Source organism: Drosophila elegans, unplaced genomic scaffold (genome assembly GCF_018152505.1).
Source record: "Drosophila elegans isolate 14027-0461.03 unplaced genomic scaffold, ASM1815250v1 contig_208, whole genome shotgun sequence".
Classification (NCBI taxonomy): Eukaryota; Metazoa; Arthropoda; class Insecta; order Diptera; family Drosophilidae; genus Drosophila; species Drosophila elegans.
The window spans coordinates 10,329,273-10,349,620 of record NW_024545578.1 but is presented as its reverse complement, the minus strand read 5'-3'; the positions used below and the strand labels follow the sequence as shown (position 1 = coordinate 10,349,620).

The 20,348-nt window shown below is 39.1% G+C and overlaps 2 protein-coding genes across 3 annotated transcripts in view; one reads left to right on the top strand and one right to left on the bottom strand.

The window, feature by feature from the left end:
* LOC108146679 (elongation factor-like GTPase 1) overlaps positions 1-20,348 on the bottom strand; it is a 78,954-nt gene that overhangs the window by 9,738 nt on the left and 48,868 nt on the right. For both annotated transcript variants that reach the window (XM_017272735.2, XM_017272734.2), the window contains exon 4: positions 2,123-2,307. In XM_017272735.2, the coding sequence (XP_017128224.1) occupies positions 2,123-2,307 (185 nt within the window). The remainder of the gene's footprint in view (positions 1-2,122; positions 2,308-20,348) is intronic.
* LOC108146683 (protein giant-lens) lies at positions 4,203-17,194 on the top strand. The gene is made up of 4 exons (XM_017272740.1): positions 4,203-5,065; positions 15,026-15,579; positions 15,883-16,054; positions 16,116-17,194. Exons 1-4 carry the CDS (start codon positions 4,694-4,696, stop codon positions 16,326-16,328), a joined length of 1,311 nt encoding a protein of 436 aa, XP_017128229.1. The 5' UTR covers positions 4,203-4,693; the 3' UTR covers positions 16,329-17,194.

The window sequence follows — 20,348 nt, the reverse complement described above, 5'->3', positions numbered from 1 at the left end:
ACGCCTTCGTTGTTATTATGGGCACGTGACAACTGCGCCCACGGCCGAGAGCCCGGCCCACTCACCTGGCAGGTGGGGTTAACAAAAGGGGAGGGAGCGGTTGGGTCCAGGGGCCGGGGGGGCGGTGAGGCCACTGGCCAACACATGTGGGCGTCGACAAAGTGCTGAAGCCAACCGTTTTAATTGCTCACGCAAAAGGTAAGCTAAAATCCTAATTGTTTTCACTTTACCTTCGCCCAGCATAATGATCGAAATTGTAATCGAGTATATATTAGATACTTTTTCCACTTGTTAGCATATTTCTACTATTTAACGTAAATTTTGCATCTTAAAGTTTGTCGTAAATCCGTAATGCCTAAATGTCTTATATAACCATAAAAAGTTATTTATTTCAAATAATTAAAGTTTTCATTTCTTGAGTGCACAGGCTATGAATCTTTTTTTCTGTGCAATGCGACTTCTCTCCCATTTTCCGCCCCTTTTCCACTTTTCCTGCTGTCTGTTGGAAATGCGTAAGAAATTACACGAAGCAACGGCAACAACATCTCCGTCGCCGGCAAAACTTGAGCTGAGAAATAGAAAATCGCCGGAAGTCATTATACAAAAACTTGTTGTTATCGATTGGTTGGGCGATATGACCAACACTAGCATAAAAACACACCTATAAAGGTACTAATACCAACACAAAATGCACGCACATTGAAAATATTTTTTGTTCAGGCGACAAAAACCATTTAATTCGATTAAGATGGCTGGGTACAAGATAGAATTATGGAGTCTTTATGATTTATACAAAAATTGCCTTTATTCAAACAAATTTCTATATAAATAATATTTATTGTTCTAAATTTATTTTTAAATTTTAAAGTTTGAAAAACAGATTAACTTTAAACTTTGCTGCCTAATCCACACTTTTGTGGGATGTGCAACTTTATTAATTTTTGGCTGAGCTTAGCTCATCCGCTGATCTTGTCCCATCCGTTTTTAGCCAATACCATAAAACCGAAGGGAAAAAATCATCAACGTGACTGTTAATTGTGGCCCACGACAAGGTCAGAGTGCGATGGAGAAAGGAGAAGACTGGAGAGAGGAAGTCTGGTTTGGGGCTTTGGGTTACCTCGAATGGCACACAGCTGCAGCTTCAAATGGACCATATAGCTTTCAGTCCAACTGTTGCTGTTGCCATGTTGCCACTGCTGCTGCTGTGGTTTAGCTTATACGACTTCAACAGAAGGTAACAGAAGGCTCAGAACAGCGTAAGCTGAGATTTTTATTGACCACAGACAGGCAGCGAGAGTCTCGGGGAGAAGGAGCTGCAGATTGGGGGCAGGAATTGGGGGAGTACAGTGAGGCACGCACATGGCATATGGTCGGTCTGGCGCTGCACTTGTGCCCCAGCAGCAGCAACAGCTGCTCCAGCAATCTCTGCCAAATACAGTCGTACTTCTATAACTTAAGCCACTATTTAAGGTTCACAAGCTTCCATCAGTCTGTATTTATCTTATGATAATATACGTAAATCTATTAAATGGGTGACATTTTTTCTTATAATAAAATAAGTTGAATTTGTATTTTTTTTCGACCAATCTATATGGTTGTATAGATAAGAATTGCAACTAACTAAACAAATGCAGCGAAAACATTCTGTAAACGTGTCAAAAGGCAATAAACGTCTATATTACTCATGAAAAGTTGTTAAGCTTAAAAATACAATATATGTCACAGAAAAGATATTGCGCTTCAAGATTTAATAAAGAAAACAGTCAGTAATTGTTGTTTAGTCATCTAAGGACACTTGAAAAATTTGTGTTAACATTTAAATATATACGCTTCTGTCTTACTTTAAAAAATAAAATATTATTGGAATATGTTTGCAAATTGTTGGTTTTTTGGGTAAACTTTGATACGTTACAATTATTTTTAAAGTCAGAGAAGATTGTTTTAAAGAGTATTTAATTATTGCAATAGCTGCAAGGGTGTATTAACTATGGCTTTCCGAAACTTACTTATTTTTTGTTTAGATTTGACTAAAGAGCAGGTTTTCTAACCAAAGACATTTCTTTACAGAAACCTAATAGATTTGGAGAGTTGAATGTGCCATGTTCTACTGTACGGTACTCACCTCCCAGTGGCTGAACATGAGCTGGGGACAGGCCAGGCCAGATGTCTGCTTTCGCATCTCCTGGGCGAAGTTGAACGACTCGATCACCGGCAGCAGACAGGTGACCGCGAAGTTGCCGCTGCCCTGGGTCAAATCGCCGGAGAGGATTTTGCCGTGCCGCCGGCCAATTACCGCGTACATTTTACCTGCAAATGATAGCACAAGAGATACGTTCTTTGATCAGCTGTTGGTCGTTAGCTAGAAATCGAATTGGAAAAGGAACACGGGAAAAGGGTAAAGGGAAAAGGGAAAACAGAAACCTCCACTAACAATGGCCGCCTTTCAGTTGGAGTTCTCGGTTTTGGTTAATGCTCGCAGCATATCGCCTGTTCTTTTTGTTGTTCCTGGCGCGTCTCAAGGTAACTCGTAAACAAATGAAATCTTATCGGGTTTGGCCCATAAAATTGGCGGGCTTTCTGCCGAACCGCGCGCGTTTTTCGCTTGAACTTCCAAGTTGGAGATGGAGATCGTCTCCAGGTCTCTCTCGCACTCTCTTTATGCCCTAACTGTGGGCATTGTTAATACTATATTACTAATAGCCTCACAAACTTCTCTCAAACCAAGCTTTGGTTAAAACCAACAGCTTAACTTATAAGTTACTAATTAGGTAGTTTACATCAAAAAATATATTTAAAATGTTTTTAAAATCTATAAAGGTGATCTTGATAGGCTGCAAGCCTTTCTTTAAATTCAATGGATTCTTCAGTTAAGGTTTAGATCAAATCTTTTCTCAAATTTTTTTTAATTTAAGTTGCTTACATTAATTATCATTTTTTAAAGAAAACGTTTACCAGAATAAATTAAATTGTTCTAGTTTTTTAACAAGATTCATGTTTCAATAAAATATGATTTTATATTAAACGTATTATTGTGACAATTGTATATATTACTTTGAATTATATGTAAGTGTTTATTTTTCTTTTCAATCAAATGTTTTTCATCGTTCCTTTTAACAAATTATTTTCAAATAGAATTACCAATAACAAATAAATAAGTAGGCGTTGAAGGGAATTTAAAGCTTCGACTTTAGAAGAAGATCTTCCTTTCTTTATAAACTCTTTTCTGGATTTTTTTCTGCTGTTCTTTTTTTGGCATGCGCTACATAAACGAGGCCCAAACATGAAGCCACGGGAGAAGAAGAACGAAGAAGGCCAGGCCGGGAGGAGGCGGAGTCCAAGTCGTTGTGGCTAAGGCAGGAATTAGTTTCCGGTGCCGTAGTAAAGATGACAAAAAAACAACACTGCGGCCGCAAAAACGGCCGAAAGGATGCAACGGAAGCGGCAAGAGCCAAGCGGCTTGGCTACGAAACGAAACCCCTTCTTTTTGTTATTTTGTTGTATTTTATTTCGTTTTTTAAGCCGAGCACGCGAGCCAGAGACACCTTGCCATCCGCTCGCTCTCACCCATACCCATACCCACACCCATGTCCATGCCCATACCCCATACCCCATTCCCCACACCCCTACACATGCATACACCCATACCGCTGCATATGCATCTCACAGATACTCGCACGCACACAGGCGCAGGGCAGCAATGGATGCTGCAACCACCAGCGGGAAAGGCAGCAACAACATGTTCATTCATTCATATCCAGACGCGCTCTTTCATGCTCTCTCACGCTCTGCCTCTGCCGCTCGTACACTGAGAACAAAGAAGTTATAATTTGCAGCAAATATACTCGTAAGCTTGTTATTGCCAAATGAATGATTTAAGACACGAATGAATGTTTAACAAGAAACACATTCTAAACATCCAAAAAAGTTATCTTTCATATATTATTTTTTCAATAAAACAAATAAAAAATTAGCATTTTGATATTATGCCCTAAATGAATTACTTTTTATGTTATTGGTTAAAACCTTTCATAGCTCTTTCGTTCGGAAAAATAATATGGTTTATGAAATTCCGCTCAGTGTACAGTCACGCACGCACCGGCAGCGACGCGAGCAGAGGACGTCTCTGCCGGCTTCAGCGCTCGCTCGTTCGCCGTTCGCTGTTCGTTTTTGGATTTTCTGTTTGATCAGTTCGAAAAGCGAGTTGGTCGAGCGAACAACCACAATTGCGAGGGCAGCGGATACGAGACGAGAAGCGAGCGGTACTATCTAGTATTATACGTTGCAGGAGCGAAAGACGAGGCCACTGGACAACAGAGACGTGTCGCGGGTGTAACAGAAAACAAAACAACAAACAGAAACTAACGGAGAGCTATCGTAGTGCCTGAAATATCCAATAATTTCGAGTGACATTCGCCACAAATCAATCGATCGTTCGTTTTGAAACCTGATTTGTAGAGTTCGTTTCTGCAAGTGTGTGTGTGCATGTAAGCCATGGGTTCTGGGCGAGCGAGCGAGATAGAGCCAGAACACTGATTCGATTCGAATTCAATTACAAAATTCATTGAGTGTCAATTACAACCGCAAAACAAACCGCACGCACAAATCTCAGGAGAAGGAGATCCAGCGATCCCAAAGATCCCGAAGATCCCAAAGATCCAGATCCAGAACAGAGCCAGAGCCAGAGCCATAAATCATGTCTACGACATTGATGTTGCTGCCGTGCATGTTGCTGCTGCTGCTGACCGCCGTTGCCGTTGCTGTCGGCGGCACGCGACTCCCGCTGGAGGTGTTCGAGATCACGCCGACAACGTCCTCAGCGGACAAGCACAAGAGTCTGCAGTACAGCGTCTACGATGCCAAAGATATTTCAGCCGCAACTGGGGCGACCAGTACGGTGAAGCCCGCTGCAGAGCAACTGACCGTGGTGAGCATGTCCACGGCGAACGAAGAGAAGGACCTCGCCGAGTCGCGGCGACAGGCGCGACAAATGTTGCAGAAACAGCAGCAACACCGCATCCTCAACAAGCACGGCGAACGGGATTTGCGCATCCTTTACCAAGTTGGGGTGAGTAACTACTCGTAGATATCTATTGGCTTGGCCAAATTCAATTGATTAGCCTGGCTAATTACTAGTGTGGCTCGTGCAACATGTTTGCATTGATCTGGGCAAAAATAAAAAAAAAAACAAAATACAAATAAAACCAACAACTGGCAATGGCAGGTTGCATAATGCAGGCAACAACGTCAGCAGACACCTGTTCAACTGGTTGCCATTTGTAAAATACCCACGCCAGCAATATCCACAGCATCTACACAGAAAATAATATTAACTCATTAGATATATTTACTCAAAATAAAGCTATAATTCAGAATAACTAAAAAACTTGAAAGGTTCCAGACCTGAGTTCCAAAAAACGACAGACATCTCCCTTTATTTAAAAACAACCAGCCTGCATATTTCTTTTGGCTTTTATTGTTCTCAATTTAGTATTGATTTCAGCAATAAGATATTTATAATTGTCATCTCCAACTTGATGTAAATTTCGTTCTCTGTACAGCAGGTTTTGCAATGCAACTTTTTTGGGCTGGGTCCGAGTTTTAGTTTGTTGATTTTTTGTTTTGTTCAAGAAACTCTGGCTATATTTAGCAGCCGCCCTATAGCTATTACACTTGACACCCACAAAACCACTATCCATATATCACCACACGCATATGGCACATTTAATTGCAGCGGCAACACTCGCTCTAGATGAAAAATGAAAGTTGTTTGCAGCCGAGAGCTCAACTCAACTGATCTGTCGCATTTGATCAATTAAAGTCGCAATTGCTATAACCGAACGATATGAGCGATACCAAAACCAATTAGCCGGCCGGGTCAAGAGTTCAATGCTGACTGCTCATGACTAAGCCACGGTCCACCGAAAAGTTCTTGGCGTTATCTTTCCCCTTAAATCCATGACAGTGCGAATTCTGATCATAGGTCAAGTCGGTTCCATTGTTCCCACTCCCGATCAAGCCATAAATCAAGTGTTCATAGAGAGAGGGTGGGTGTGCTATAGACATACATATATCATGTATCGGATATCTATTATGTCAAATGTCATATGACAAAAACACGCCCTGAAAATCGAATTCTTGGTTGATGTTGCTACGAGGCCGAGGCGTGAAATATCAACAGTAATCAAAAGCAAAATATGCAATGGCACTGGGCAACAAAAAAGAATTACCCTTAAAAAATCATTCAAAATGTCAACGTTTAAAAATAGTTTATAAAGAAATTGTTTAAAACATTTAATTGTTTTATTAAATACAAATAAATCAAAGCGAAATATTTAACTTCTTGGACAAAATCCTTGAACGCAATCCCCTTTGAATTCCTAGACAATATACTTTTTAACCTCCTTTGAGCCAAGGGGATATGGTTCGACTTGGTTCATAAATTTTAAAATCCGAATGTCTGCAATAAATTTGGAACGCATATCAAAAAGCATAACAAAACGGCATCACAACACAACACCTAAAATAGACAAAAACAAAAAAGAATTCCTGTTGTTTGGAAACTTGCAATAAAAACGCCTTATTGGAGAATAGAACACAACGGAATAGATCCACAAAAGGCAGTGAATGAGCAGCTAGAAAGAGAGGGAAACAGGGGTAGAGAAAGAGATAGTCGTGATAGGAAAGAAAGAGAAGGAGTGCGGAAGGAGGCTGAGAGGGCGGGAGAGGAAAGTTGATGGAAGAAAACAAAAAGTTCCCATGCTTAAAAGCGCTAAACATTCAGTTCCGGTATTTAAAAACGTTTTCAACAACAACGAGTGAGATGGGGAGAAAAAGAGAAGGCTAGAGCAGGGGGAGAGAGAAGGGAGATGGGGAAGACGTGAATGAAAGAAAATTCATGAATGAAATACGACCACGACGACTACGAGAAGTCGATGATGATGGTCATAATGATGGTGGTACGGTATGGTATGGTGTGGTATAATGGGTGAACTGGTGGTGAGTGAGGGGGGTGATGGGGTGGTGCATGTGTGAGTGGGTGCACTGAGAAAAATCTATAACACATGTTCTATACATATATACAATGTTATTCAGAAGCAATTTAAACTTCACATTATATCACTTCATCAATTATATTTATTAATATTTCAATATTCAAATTGATACCTTTAAGTTTATTTCAAAGCATACACAAAACAACTTGATTAAAAAGTTGATTAAAAGCTGTTTCACAAATATTTTCTCTCACTGTACATGTGTGTGTGAATGAATGAAAACGTAAACGCTGGATGAGCAGAGCAGCCAGCAAATGCTACGTCAGCGACTTCAACTTTTCGCTTGGCTGGGCAAGTCAATCTATGAATGAATGAGTGAATGCCAAAGCGACAGACCGTCCAAATGTATGAATGGATAGAGCCAACAACAACAACAGCAACAGCAGAGATCGGGCAATTTGTTGGCCATATACAAACAGATCAGCCACGCATATTTGGCCTAAACAAGTCGATGTGTGTGCGCGTGGCATGGCCAAAAGCCAAAGAGTTTGGTTAAGGTGGAGGGGGAATGGAAATGGAAATGGAATATCAAAAGAGCCTGCCACAAATTCCAATTGACTGAGAAATGCATAAACAAATCAAGCATATACTCCGTTTCTGGCTATTTGACCAAGCTAAGTTCTGGTGTTGCAGCCAGGTGTGAAAATGCTTTATAGGCCACAATCCAAACATAGAAACAAGCGAGCCAACTGTGCGTATGCTAAAACCCAAATAATGCAATAAATATTTATGAAAATACATGTCCATATAAATCGAACAATTTTTTGTTTATTTCGACCACTCCTCTGAACGTAATTTATGGAACTTTTATGCTAATCAATACATCCGATATGTTTGAGATGATTTGACAATTTTTAATTTAACAATCTTAAAACAAGTTTTGTCAATCGTTGATCTGCTTTTGGGTAATTTATGCTCATGAGTTTTTTATTTCCCACAAATCATCAATGGATTTAAGCATCCTCTTGATGCGGAGGGAACTATTATTTATTTAAGAAAATATCAATGATTGTAGGGGGCTTCCACGGAACCTTCTAATTTATCATTCATTGATTAGCCACAAAACGAGAAAATTCTAAAGAAATGATAGATCAGTTTGAAACAATACAATAGCTATATATATACATTTTTTATCAAATATGATTTTGAACTGGAACATTTGTTGTAAACATTTTAATGTTGTGTTTTAAACAAAATCAACACATTAATCAAAATCTAGCCCTTTCAACAATTATTTTTTCTTATCATTTTAATCCCATAATAAATTGAATCGCGTTCCCCTTGATTTCACACATCATGTTTTCATAATTTCAATCTATGCTTTTTTCTCTATGATGGAATTTTTGGTTATGCTAAATATAGAAATTATTCAATGCGATTCAAAGGCAAAAAAAAAGTATAATAATCATAAAAAAGACAAACAAATATTGAAAGAGAGTAGACAGCGACGACAACAACAATGGCTACATATCGGTTAAGTGTGTCTGGATGCCGCAGACACAGATAGGCGCGTATATAAAAATATTTGCATAAAAAACAACCATCAGGCAACAACAGCATACCGCAATTATTCACCTAAAAAAATGCCCAAGTCTACAATCTCGGAGAGCTCCATTGAGAAAAAAGCCCCGTCAACAATAACAACAACAACAACCTGAGCCAACGGATGCTCGGATACCAAAAAACTAGTTTGCCCACTTTTTTCCCTCGACTTCTTCTTCTCCAATATATATACTTTGTTGTTGGCGCGCGCGCCAAGTTAACTTTTATAGATACAATATATATATATATATATTCTACATATATATATCATCTTATATGAATTAACAAAAAGCAGCTTACTAAGCTCGAAGTCGAAGCTTTAAATACTCTAAAGGCAGTGCTTGAATTTTTATACAAAAATGTTTGGTAACTAATTATTTAATTTAATTTAGTATTATAAGTTATTAAACTTAATAAACCGAATGGCGTTATACTTAAAATGAAATATTTAATAATTTTATCAGCCTCATTTGTCTTAAACATCGTTTTTTGTTAGATAACCCTTTAAGGAGAATTTGGATAAAAATAAATTGATTCAAATTAATTTTAAAACGTTAGCATGAGATTATCGATTGAATTTAAAGAAACCAACGCAGATAACTTTTTAGAATTTCGTAAGAATATAAATTTATTAAACCTCCAACTAAAAACTTACTGAAACAGGGAAATATTGAATTGGCCGGGAAATTCGTTATCATAATAAATATTCACTTGTCAGCCAAGAAGTCGAGCAAATGTTTCTATCATGTCCAGACCTCCATCCTCTTGATATTGTTGATCAATAAGGTCATTCATTTGGTTTGCCCCTATTGTTCGGCTGTCTTAGCTTTGTGCCACTTTTCGAACACATTTCTCTGTCCGCTAGCCAGGCGGAAATGTGGCTTGGAACACTTCCGCTTTTGCTGGCCAAGAAGCGAGAGAAAGAGACCTTGTTACAGTTATTGATGGACACGTTCCCATTTCCCAGACACTGGGGGTATCTGGGGGCTTTTTCCGATCGTGTAAGTGTGCTAATTACGTGCCCAAAGCGCAATTTGTTTACAATAATATCAAAACAACAAGAAGAGAAAAAGTAAACCGATGGCGGGGCAAAAAAATAAATTAACTATAAATAAGCAAAGGCCAACAACGAATGCTCGTCTTCGGTTGTTGCTGGATTTCATTCATAAAAACACACGCAGACGGCGAGTAAACAACGAATTTGAGTGGATGGGGTGTTACAAAGGGGGCAGCAGGAAGGCAACAGGGCGTGGCACTGCGAGTTGCTCGTAATTATCAGACAAAACAAGCGAAAAACAGTTGCAAGCGTTTCGGTGGCGTTTTGCGCGCGTTTTTTGCGGAAAAAATATATATATAGACAAAAAAAAAAGCGAACTGGCAAAGCCTGTTTACTCTTAAAGCCGGGTAACTTTTCATTTAGCTAGCTGGCCATTCATTCATTCATAAAAATCCTCGCAGCAACACCAGCAAACCCAGCAGCAACAGCAAGAAGCCATCGGCATTGTAGTCAAGATTTATTTATTTGGCGGCAAGCGCGTAAAAGGAGACAACAGCACAGCAGCAACATCAGAAGTAGCAGCAGCACCAGCAGCAGCAACAACAGAAACAACAGCAACTGCAACAGCAGCAGCAGCAACATGTTTATAGCCCGCCATATAGTCGGCAACATTTTGCGGTTGTCTTATTTCTTTTTGGCCAAGGCAACAATTACAATGGCCAGAAAGCCGCAGCAAAAAAAGCCACAAACAACTATGCCACGTTGTTGCTGAATGAATGAATGAATGAATTACTTTTTTCCGTTCCGTTGTGGCAGCAACAGCAATAACAGCAGCAACAGCCACAGCAGCAACATCAGCAGCTGAGACTGATTGTGGTCGGGTATGTGGAGTTGAGGATGTGGATGTGGTTAGTGGATGTCCGTGTGCGTAGACGTTCATTAATTGTGACGATCAACAAGCTACGCAAAAATCAAGCAGCAGCAAAAAGGGGAAGTTGCTGATGTTGTTTGTTGCTGCTTCAGCTGCAATTGGCTGCCCCCAGAGAAACCAGTTTCCCAGTGATACCCTCCACAATCCTTGACAACCGAGAAGAGTATTTCAAATTTATAAGGTGCTTTGATACGACAAACGTCAGTTGCCGAATTTTTAAAAAGTGTTATTTTAATTATAAATTGCCGATCATGTTTTGTACAGGATGTCAGTTTGGAATTACAAATCGTCACAAAAAATATTTAAAATACTTTTAAAAACTTTTATGGGAAAGCCATTTAACTATTCGGAGTCATATTTAATTAAATGCATTATTTGAATCTCACTTTTTTGCAAAACAAACTATAACACTTACAAAAAACAACTAACATATTTTAAATTGTTCCTAAAAGAAAAAAATTAATTTAAGATTCTCAGTTTTTCTGTTAAAATCATCTTAGGGTATCTGAACTTCCGCAATGCTTTTTTGAGCTGACATTCTTATAATTTTTCTGCTGTTGTCTGTTGGCTTTTGCCCGCTTCCTTTTGGAATTTCTCCTGTTTTATGAATGAAAATGTTTTTTCTCTGCTTGTTTGCGGTTGGGGCCTGCTTCCGTTAAGGCATATTATAAACATATATATTTATATATATATATATAAACCAAGCCGAAGTGGTACGGTCAGCCTGCGTGCCTCTGGCGATTCGCCGACTTGCCTATGCTAAGTATTATTATATGTACAAAATCAACTCGTTTTTGTTTTTGTCGAGGAGTCAGAAGCACACAAATCTTTTTTACTTCCGGCTTCGGATGGCATGAATCTCTCCAAGAACTCTAAGCCTGAGAGTTTTCTCTGGAATTCTCTGGGCTCAAACTTAGAATCGGAAGACAGTGACCTAACAACTTCCGTGTTACTTCCGCTTCTTCGGCTCCATCTTCCACTTCCGTTTCTAACAATTTTAATTGAATTTTCGTGTAAACACACCGACTTGAGGCAATATATAAGATGGGCAGACTTGACCAGAAACCCGGCGAACTGGGATCAAAACTGAGGCTGAGTCGGCATACTTCCGCTTACTCCGGCCACATGACGACGCCAGATTGCATAATTCTCTAGTCCAAAAAAAAGAAAAGAAAGAAGAATAACCCAGAATAGGAGGCGGGGGGAAAAAACAATGTGAAAAGGAAATGTATAGAAAAATCATTAACGCACAGACAAAAGATAACAGAGGGTATGGGTATGGGTACGGGGATAGGATATAGCGGAGACTACCTGATGGCCCAGCGCAACACACTTGTGGCAGGCGGCAGGCTGCTGCCATCCATCCGTCTCGTCTAACGGTTGGAAAATCGGAAAATCGGAGAATCTCCGGCCCGGACGTTGATCGTCGTGTGTGCGTCAACGCCCTCATGGGAACCGAAACCCCCGAAAGAATTAATAGGGTCGGGGGAAGGAGACTCAACCAACTGTTGCTGCTGCACCGGGAAAACTCAGACATCTTCCGTTTGTTGTGTGGAAATTTATGTCATTGATTGTCCTTCGGTTAGGCAGTTATTGATAGCACCAGATGATGGCGAAAACACACACACACACAAAAAAAACACAATGCAGAACAGGTGCAAAAGTCATATTTAGGATTTTGTGAAAGTGACGCTGTCATCCTTTTATAAGCAGCAATAGATTGTGCAATTCTATAACTATTTCAAAACTCTATTGAGTACAAAATACACAAGGTTTTCCGGGATTTGGCTTTATTTCCCTTTTATTTTATTTATTATTTAAATTAAATAAATATTACCTTTCTTTTAAATAACCATTTAAATCTTTGTAAAAACCCCCACTAAACCCCCACCATTGCTTTGTACAATTGAAGACACCTAACTTCCGTTGCGTTGAATGGCATTCCAGGCATTCAGGCAACCACATGAGGCATGACAGCAATGAGGCTAGAAGTAGCTCCAAGAATTCCACTGCGGGGAGTTCCCCGGGAGTAACATCCCCTCCCCCCTGCCATCCTCTTCTGGGGGTTGTGTGCGGGGTTAATTTGATTCAATTAAAGAGATGGAATAGGAGAGGGGTTCCCTTTCTCAGAAGGCTTTCATGGAAATCAAAAGTCACAAAAGTTTGTCAATGCTTGCCGCCTCACGTTGCACGTTGTGTCCAGCTGCTGCAAAGCTGAAAATGGGGAGAAATGGGGGCAGAAAGGGGGGGGCAAAGCTCTTTCATTGTCTTTGGCGCGTTCTCAACTTCCGTTGGCACTGCACTTTGACACATGAGGCTAATTGTTTGAATGCTCGGGGAGCGGTACACGCGTGCTGCTGATGGAGATCGAGCAAATTATAAAGTGTGGCAGCAGCTTGGACCCCCCTCCACCTTCTTTGGGGAGCTGTTAAACCGGAAATCCGGTTGCCTTCGTTCCCTCTCGACGCCTTTTCTTGTGTTTGCTTTTTTACTCACTTTTGTGTTTTTTTTTTTGTTGGACCGGCAAAACTTTTACTACTCTTCCAGCTTCTTTGCCAGCACAGAAACTTTCATGTTGTTTATAAGTTGAATCTACTCGTGCACGGAAAGAAATATAGTCAAAATGTTGATGTACAAACATTTGTAACAATAAATATTGTTTTTTTATAAGCTAAGAAGGTCTTTTAGGGTGTTATATATATGTCGATATGTTAAAGCCAAGTGTAACTTGTAATATATTTAACCTCCAAAAGGTCATCGAGAATTTTTCTGTGTGCACCTATTGTGAGCGGAACAGAGATGAGCTGATGGCATTGGAATGTCGTTGAAGCATGTCTTCTTTGATATGCTGGCCCTCAGTCCCGTGATTTGCTTATCAATATGTAAAACTTTATACGTATAACGGTGATGTCTTTGAAGTGCCATTTCCCGACACAACAAGAAAACAAAACAAAAAAAAAAGAGAGAGAGAGAGAGAAAAAAAAAAGACTGAAGGGGAAGAAATCTCAATAAACATGCTCGAATTTCAAAGAATTTCTCACGCTGCTTACTCGACGGACCCCCTTAAAACTCCACTTCTGGCATATCCTGTCAGGGGTGGATTGACAATGGTTTCATGGCTGCCCCGCTTAACTCGAAAAAGAATCTCAGCAATGCCCGAAGCTCCTCCATGAAATATGAATAATCAAAGTGAGGAAATATTTGCTCGTCGAAAAGGGTTAAGGACTTCGGCAGGTGCTACTGATGAAACTGGGTCAAAAATGCGTGGGAAACGGAGCGCTCGGAAATGAGGAAGTTCCGGAAGTTCCATTATAAAAAAATCAGGAAGTAAATAAAACTAATAAAGTGAATAAGGAAGGAAGGCAGACAACTTCCGGAGGTTAGGGAGGCGGAGAATGGCACCGAATTGTCATAGAAAACTCCGGTTCAATTGAGCAAAAAGGTAAAAGGTCAGGCAACCTGTTCCAGATTCATTTCCGCTTCGGCTACGGCTAATCCCTTTTCAGTATGACAGTGTGTGCACTCACTTATTTACTTCCGTCAGTTGCACTAAATCACTTCCGGACTTCCGGTATGCGCTCTCCAAGAAAAGGACCTCAAGGAATGACCCTAAACAGCTCAGGTAGCAGCAGGTGCAAGCAAAAAAAAAACCCAAAAATAATTTGAATAAAAATCAAGAGAAAAGAGGAGGAGATAGAGAGAAAGAAATGAAATTGAAACCAAACAAAAGGCAAAAACCCTCGACAAAAAAGGGATAACACAACAAAAAAAAAAAACCCAAGGTGCGCGACAGTTCCACTTAAAAAATTGATTGCTTTCGATAATTTCATTGGAAACCTGTTGTTGTTGTCGTCAAGCATCACTAACAATAAAATCGAATGATAGAAGGCATCCCAGCCTCTGGAGTGGCATCCTCGAAAAGCACCCATCAGTTGCTAGTTGTTGGTTTTTATGTTACGACCAGGACACAACACAATGCATAAGTTTTTATTGGCCCCGGCGACTTGGGCAAACAACAACAGCAGAGCCGAACTTTTGGGACTCTCTGTTTGGAGAATTCAATTAATGAAATGTATTTGTTGGCGAACAAACAAACACATCAACGATATCCTCCTGGCTTTAGTCGTTGTAGTTATGTTAATCAAGTTACCAAGATTGTGTTGACACAAGCGGCGGCTATTATTGTAGGGTTCGACGATAGAATGTTGCCTTTATGGTTTGTTTATCATATGGTAATTTGGCAAATAATCAAAGGGCACATCAAGAGGATAATAATAGACTTTCATGGCACAAAATCAACCTATAAAAATGGTGCAAAAATGTTTTGCAAACTTTAAAGCCATGTCTAAGAAAATAGTTCAGATGTATAGAGGTTCTTTTTTGCTTAACCTCTTAACTTGCTTTTTTTTAAAGCAAAATAATATCTCATATTGTTAGCAAATTTAAAGGGTTCTTAAGTTATATACATATTTCTAATAATTTGTTTGTCCTTTTTTTAATTAGGACTCTGAGGAGGATTTGCCCATCTGTGCACCGAATGCTGTTTGCTCTAAAATTGATCTGTACGAAATCCCCTGGATCGAACGTCAATGTCGCTGTCCTGAATCGAATCGTATGCCCAACAACGTGATCATCCATCATCACAGTCATCCGTCGGTATCTGCGGATACCCTGAAGTACAGAAATTACTACGAAAGGGAAAAAATGATGCAGCACAAGCGAATGCTTTTGGGTGAATACCAGGACAAGAAGTTCGAAAGTCTGCACATGAAGAAGCTAATGCAGAAGTTGGGCGCCGTCTACGAAGATGATTTGGATCACCTGGATCAGTCTCCGGACTATAATGATGCCCTGCCCTATGCGGAGGTGCAGGATAATGAATTCCCCCGGGGATCGGCGCACATGAGGCACTCGGGACACCGGGGCTTAAAGGAGTCGCCACCTACTTTTATTGGTGGCTGTCCCAGTAGTTTGGGTGTGGAAGATGGCCACACCATTGCGGATAAGACTAGGCACTATAAGATGTGCCAGCCGGTGCATAAGTTACCAGTTTGCAAGTAAGTAAACTAAATCATATTCTTGGCTGTGCTTTTAAGTTTTTTGGAGTTATTAAATACAACTATAAATCTCACAATATGTTATTAATGAGACAGTTACAAATATGCTACTGTAAGTGTTTCACTGACAGAATGCTTAAAAAATCATTTATAATTTTTCAATTGTATATAGACTTTCAATTATATATTAAAACTCGAAACAATTTTTGCACACATTAAGTTATATTTCAATAGCTAGTTCTTAAACATTTTAAATTTAATTTGCATTGTTATCTAATTGAAATGTTTTTGTTTTTTTTGCAGACACTTCCGTGACTACACTTGGACTTTGACAACGGCAGCCGAGTTAAATGTGACAGAGCAGATAGTTCACTGTCGGTGTCCCCGGAATTCGGTGACCTATCTGACCAAGAGGGAACCCATTGGCGATGGCAGTCCAGGCTACAGATATCTGTTCGCCTGTTCTCCCCTGACGGTGCGTCCTTACCTATTTTACCCTTAAAACTTGACAATAATGTTTGTTTTATTTTGTGCAGCGCCTTCGCTGTCAGCGAAAGCAGCCGTGCAAGCTGTTCACGGTGCGAAAGCGTCAAGAGTTCCTCGACGAGGTCAACATTAACTCCCTGTGCCAGTGCCCCAAAGGACACCGCTGTCCCAGCCATCACACACAGTCCGGCGTGATAGCCGGCGAGAGTTTCCTGGAGGACAATATACAGACATACTCCGGGTACTGCATGGCCAACGATTGAGGTCATCCCCAAGGGATCATTCCACACACATAAAAAACACTTTGTAAAGGAGGATAGATTGAGCGGAGGAGCAGCTACTACATAGATATCGACTGAGCCAATTGAGTCTCGCCAAGTTACCAACTAATGAGAAAGGAAAAACGAACAAATACAAGCTTAGAACTTAAAATGCACTTCCACACAAATCATTTTAAAGTTTTGATAGAGCGTGTTTCTTTTGCTACCAAATTTTGGTCATAAAACGTATGATATAAATATTTAATTAGTTTTAAGAATCGATATGTGCGCAGTTTGTTATACAAATAATTTGTAATGAATATTTATGAAAACAAGAGCAAAACCTGCAACGAAGGAGGGCATACCTTCCAATATGTAATATAGCAACAAACTATACTCGTAATCTAACCCGCATAAATTGTATATATTTTGATATGTATAACTAAAACAGTTTCAGTTATAATTTAAACGGAAAATACGTAGAGCAACGCAGCAAACGTCAAAGAGCAGGATGTGCCAAATGTGCAGATGGGGTGCAGTTAGTTAACGTAAGGATATATCATTGAATAATTCATAGCGAGGGCAGTTCGAAACTGTGGCAACTCTGGCAGCTGTTTAGTGCAATTTTTGTGACGTCTTCAGAGCTATTTCCCTTCAAATTCAGCAATGAGCTTGCAAGGAAATTATAATTAAAATAAGAAATTGCGCAAAGGCATTTCACTCCATGTAAACGTATAGTAACCACCATGACTCCTCCTCTTTCCTCTAACTATGCATATGTAAATCGATTTAAGCTACAATATTTGGTTTTTATAAAAACGAGCAACGAAATTGAGAGATGTTTGGGTTAAAACATTTTGTAAAAAGGCAAAAATAAATTTTTATTTATGAAAAAACTTGTAAAGTGTTTTTATTTTAAACTAAATTTAAAGGTGAATATCATATTTAGATATAATGAAAGTTAATAGAACTAGAATACCCTTGAAAGTAGGCTTTATGAAAATTATTAATTACCAACACAAACACTTATTAAATGTCGTTTTATTCACATACTTTTTGAGGCATTTGTGGCAATCAAATTAATTGCATACTTCTCGGCATGTGTGTAATTATATTTTACAATGTATGAACGTTTGAAAAGGAAAGTAATGTAAAATCAAATGTATCCAATTTAATATCACAATAGTATTTGTAAACTCATTATTAATTAATTTGAATTTAATACTTTAATAAAATATTATTAAAAAGCTAGTTGGAAGTTTACTAAAATTGAAAACCAAGAAAGCAGCTAAGCCCAAGTATTGTAAAAAAAGTTATGAGAGAGCGGCCACCTTAGCAACGAAAAATCCTCAAGCAACACATCAATCAGCAAAACGAATGAAACCAATTATAACGCCATAAAATAACATTTCATGCTAATAACCAACAATTACTGCCTTAGTTCTTGACCAAATTGCCACATGCTTTATGCCTCCATAAAAATTTTTCAACCGAAGAAGTGCTTCCTCTCTAAACTCTGCTCAAGCAAAAACAATTAAAACTAAGGCAAAAGTAAGCGTAGAAGCCAAAGCCAAAGCTTAAGCAGCTGAAAATGCAAATCATTGAAGCAATGTTGATTAGAAAGCAGCTGGCGGCGCCTGAAGAAGAAGTCAAGACCCGTCATATAATTAAATAAATACCTCAACCTCAAGATGCTGGAGAGGTTGGTCCATCGCTGCCTTGCCACAAATTCAATTACTGGCAATCCATAAAAACAAAGCAACAAAAAATTATGAAGAATTATGTTTTGCTTAAAAAACATTATGTTTTCCACCGAAAGAAAGAGGTGTAAAAATATACAGTGCGAAAAGGCAAGTAAATCGTAAAAAGCGCTCACAAAAAGATGAGTACTTTTTTATAACCTCAACCGGAAGATGTCGAAGCATGGGAGACTTATCCCATCGAGTCCATGAGGGTTCAGCGAATGCATTAAGCGGATCTATATTAACCATACAAGATCCTCAAAATCGTTTAGTGTGCCAACTAATTAGCAAAGATCTTAGAAAAATGCCCAGTGAAAAGAAGCCGCCACAGCAAGCGCATAGCCACATGAAAACAGACAGAATGGGCACAGCTAGAAGACAGTTTATAGCATTAGCCCCTTAACAAGACCCAGCAAAGACTGAGCAACCAACCAAAGTCCCACAGACACTTAAAAACTTTAATTAGATTTTAAGGAGCTCGGTACATTTTTCATTAGGCTCGCTGGCTGATGAAATTCAGTCTTTTTTAGCCATCAGAACAGACACAGACACCGAAATTGCCAACTGTTAGCCGCGAAAATAATTCATTGTCGCCCATTCCTCCGCCTTGTCCTCAATCTTGATCTGAGGTCGGCAATTTTCACATCAACATGGGATTCTTGTCCCCAGAAGTCCATGTTTTTGGCTCAGTAAAAGTCTGAGCTCAGAAAGGAGAAAGTAAGTGCTCTGATCTATATATGAGCGGCAATTAAATGTTCTCAAGGTAATAGGAAAGTTTACTGGTCTATTTTCTATTGAACATTTTTTAAAGCAATGATGTTTTTACTCAAGACAAATTTATTAGTATAAGTTTATCGAAAATACTGTCTTGAACGAAAATTTTGAGCCTTGCGTTTTATTTTTTTCTATATTAGGGAAGAAGAATTTACTAGAATTTACTAATCTTCCCAGTCTTTTAGGAATTCCATCGCTATAAGCTTTTAAGTAGCCCAAGACTTTATTGTCTTAATCAGATTATTTACCTAAAATCCATTTAATAGAATTCAAGCCCCTCTAGTTGCTTAAAGATCGTAAGTTAATCCGAATGAACCTTCAGTCTTATGTTGAGTTTTTCAGAAGTCATCTATCATATAAATTCCCAAGTAATTACTATTTTGGCGAAAGTTTCATCACCCATCAAAACGCAGCAGGTCCGAGTTGACTGACTTTGCTACTGTTGCACAGATGCCGTCGATAACTAATTATTTCCACTCATCTTTCAGCAGCAAAAGGAGGCAAAAAGCTGCTAAGGTGTTTGTGTTTTCAAAATTTATGAGCCATCATCATTGGCTGACTCTTCGACTCCTCCGCTCACAAAAGCAGGGATATTGAACCAAGCTCAGATGGCCGGCCATATATTGATTGATTGGCTTTGATTATTGGCCGGACAGCCGATGGCTGAAATTTGCATGCCACAAGCGACGAGATATTGGTTGCAGGGTTTCGGATTATTGGATCCGAGATTTATATGCATCATTAGAAATTGCCAACAGAGCTTCTTCTCTTTCACTGTTCGTAACTTTCTTTCGCATCATTAAAATAAACAGCAACAAATTAGTCGCACAACAAAAAAAAAAGCCAAGAACTGTCCACAAAAAACAAGACCCCAAAAACAAAGTTGCATGTCTTGTAGGAGACTTTTTGTATCACTGAGGAAAAATGAGGCAACTGATAAAGAGGTGACTGTCCCGTTTAAAAATAGAGTAATTTATCTTAATACAAAATATTAATAAATACAAAAATGTTATATATCTATTATATGCCTAATTCTGTAATGTATAAAAATTAAAATATTTTATTGTCTTCAACATACAATAAGATTTTAGTTTTTTTTTTCTTTTCTCTGTTATTTGGAATGTATTTCATTTGTTAAAGTTTATGCCGTAAAATATATAAACAATTTTCTAGATCCCCTGCTAGATTTTCCCAGTGCACGAAGAAATTTCTTTCGTGTCCGAAAAATTTCTTCATTTGCGGGTCACTAATTAGACGCGATTTGTGGGCCTGACCTGACATGCAATCTCCCCCAGAGGAAGCCACCAAAAGTGGGAAGAGGTGGCCCTTTAAATGGTCAACATCTGCATAATTATGCGTTGTTGGCGGAAGGTGCTTATGCATCTCAATGAATTTAATTGACCAACATTAGCTTTGGAATGGGTTGGGGATTTTAGCTCTTATCAATTTGGCCTGGGAGAAATGAGAAACAGAAGCACAGAGCCCAGCTCACTCAAATATAATTATT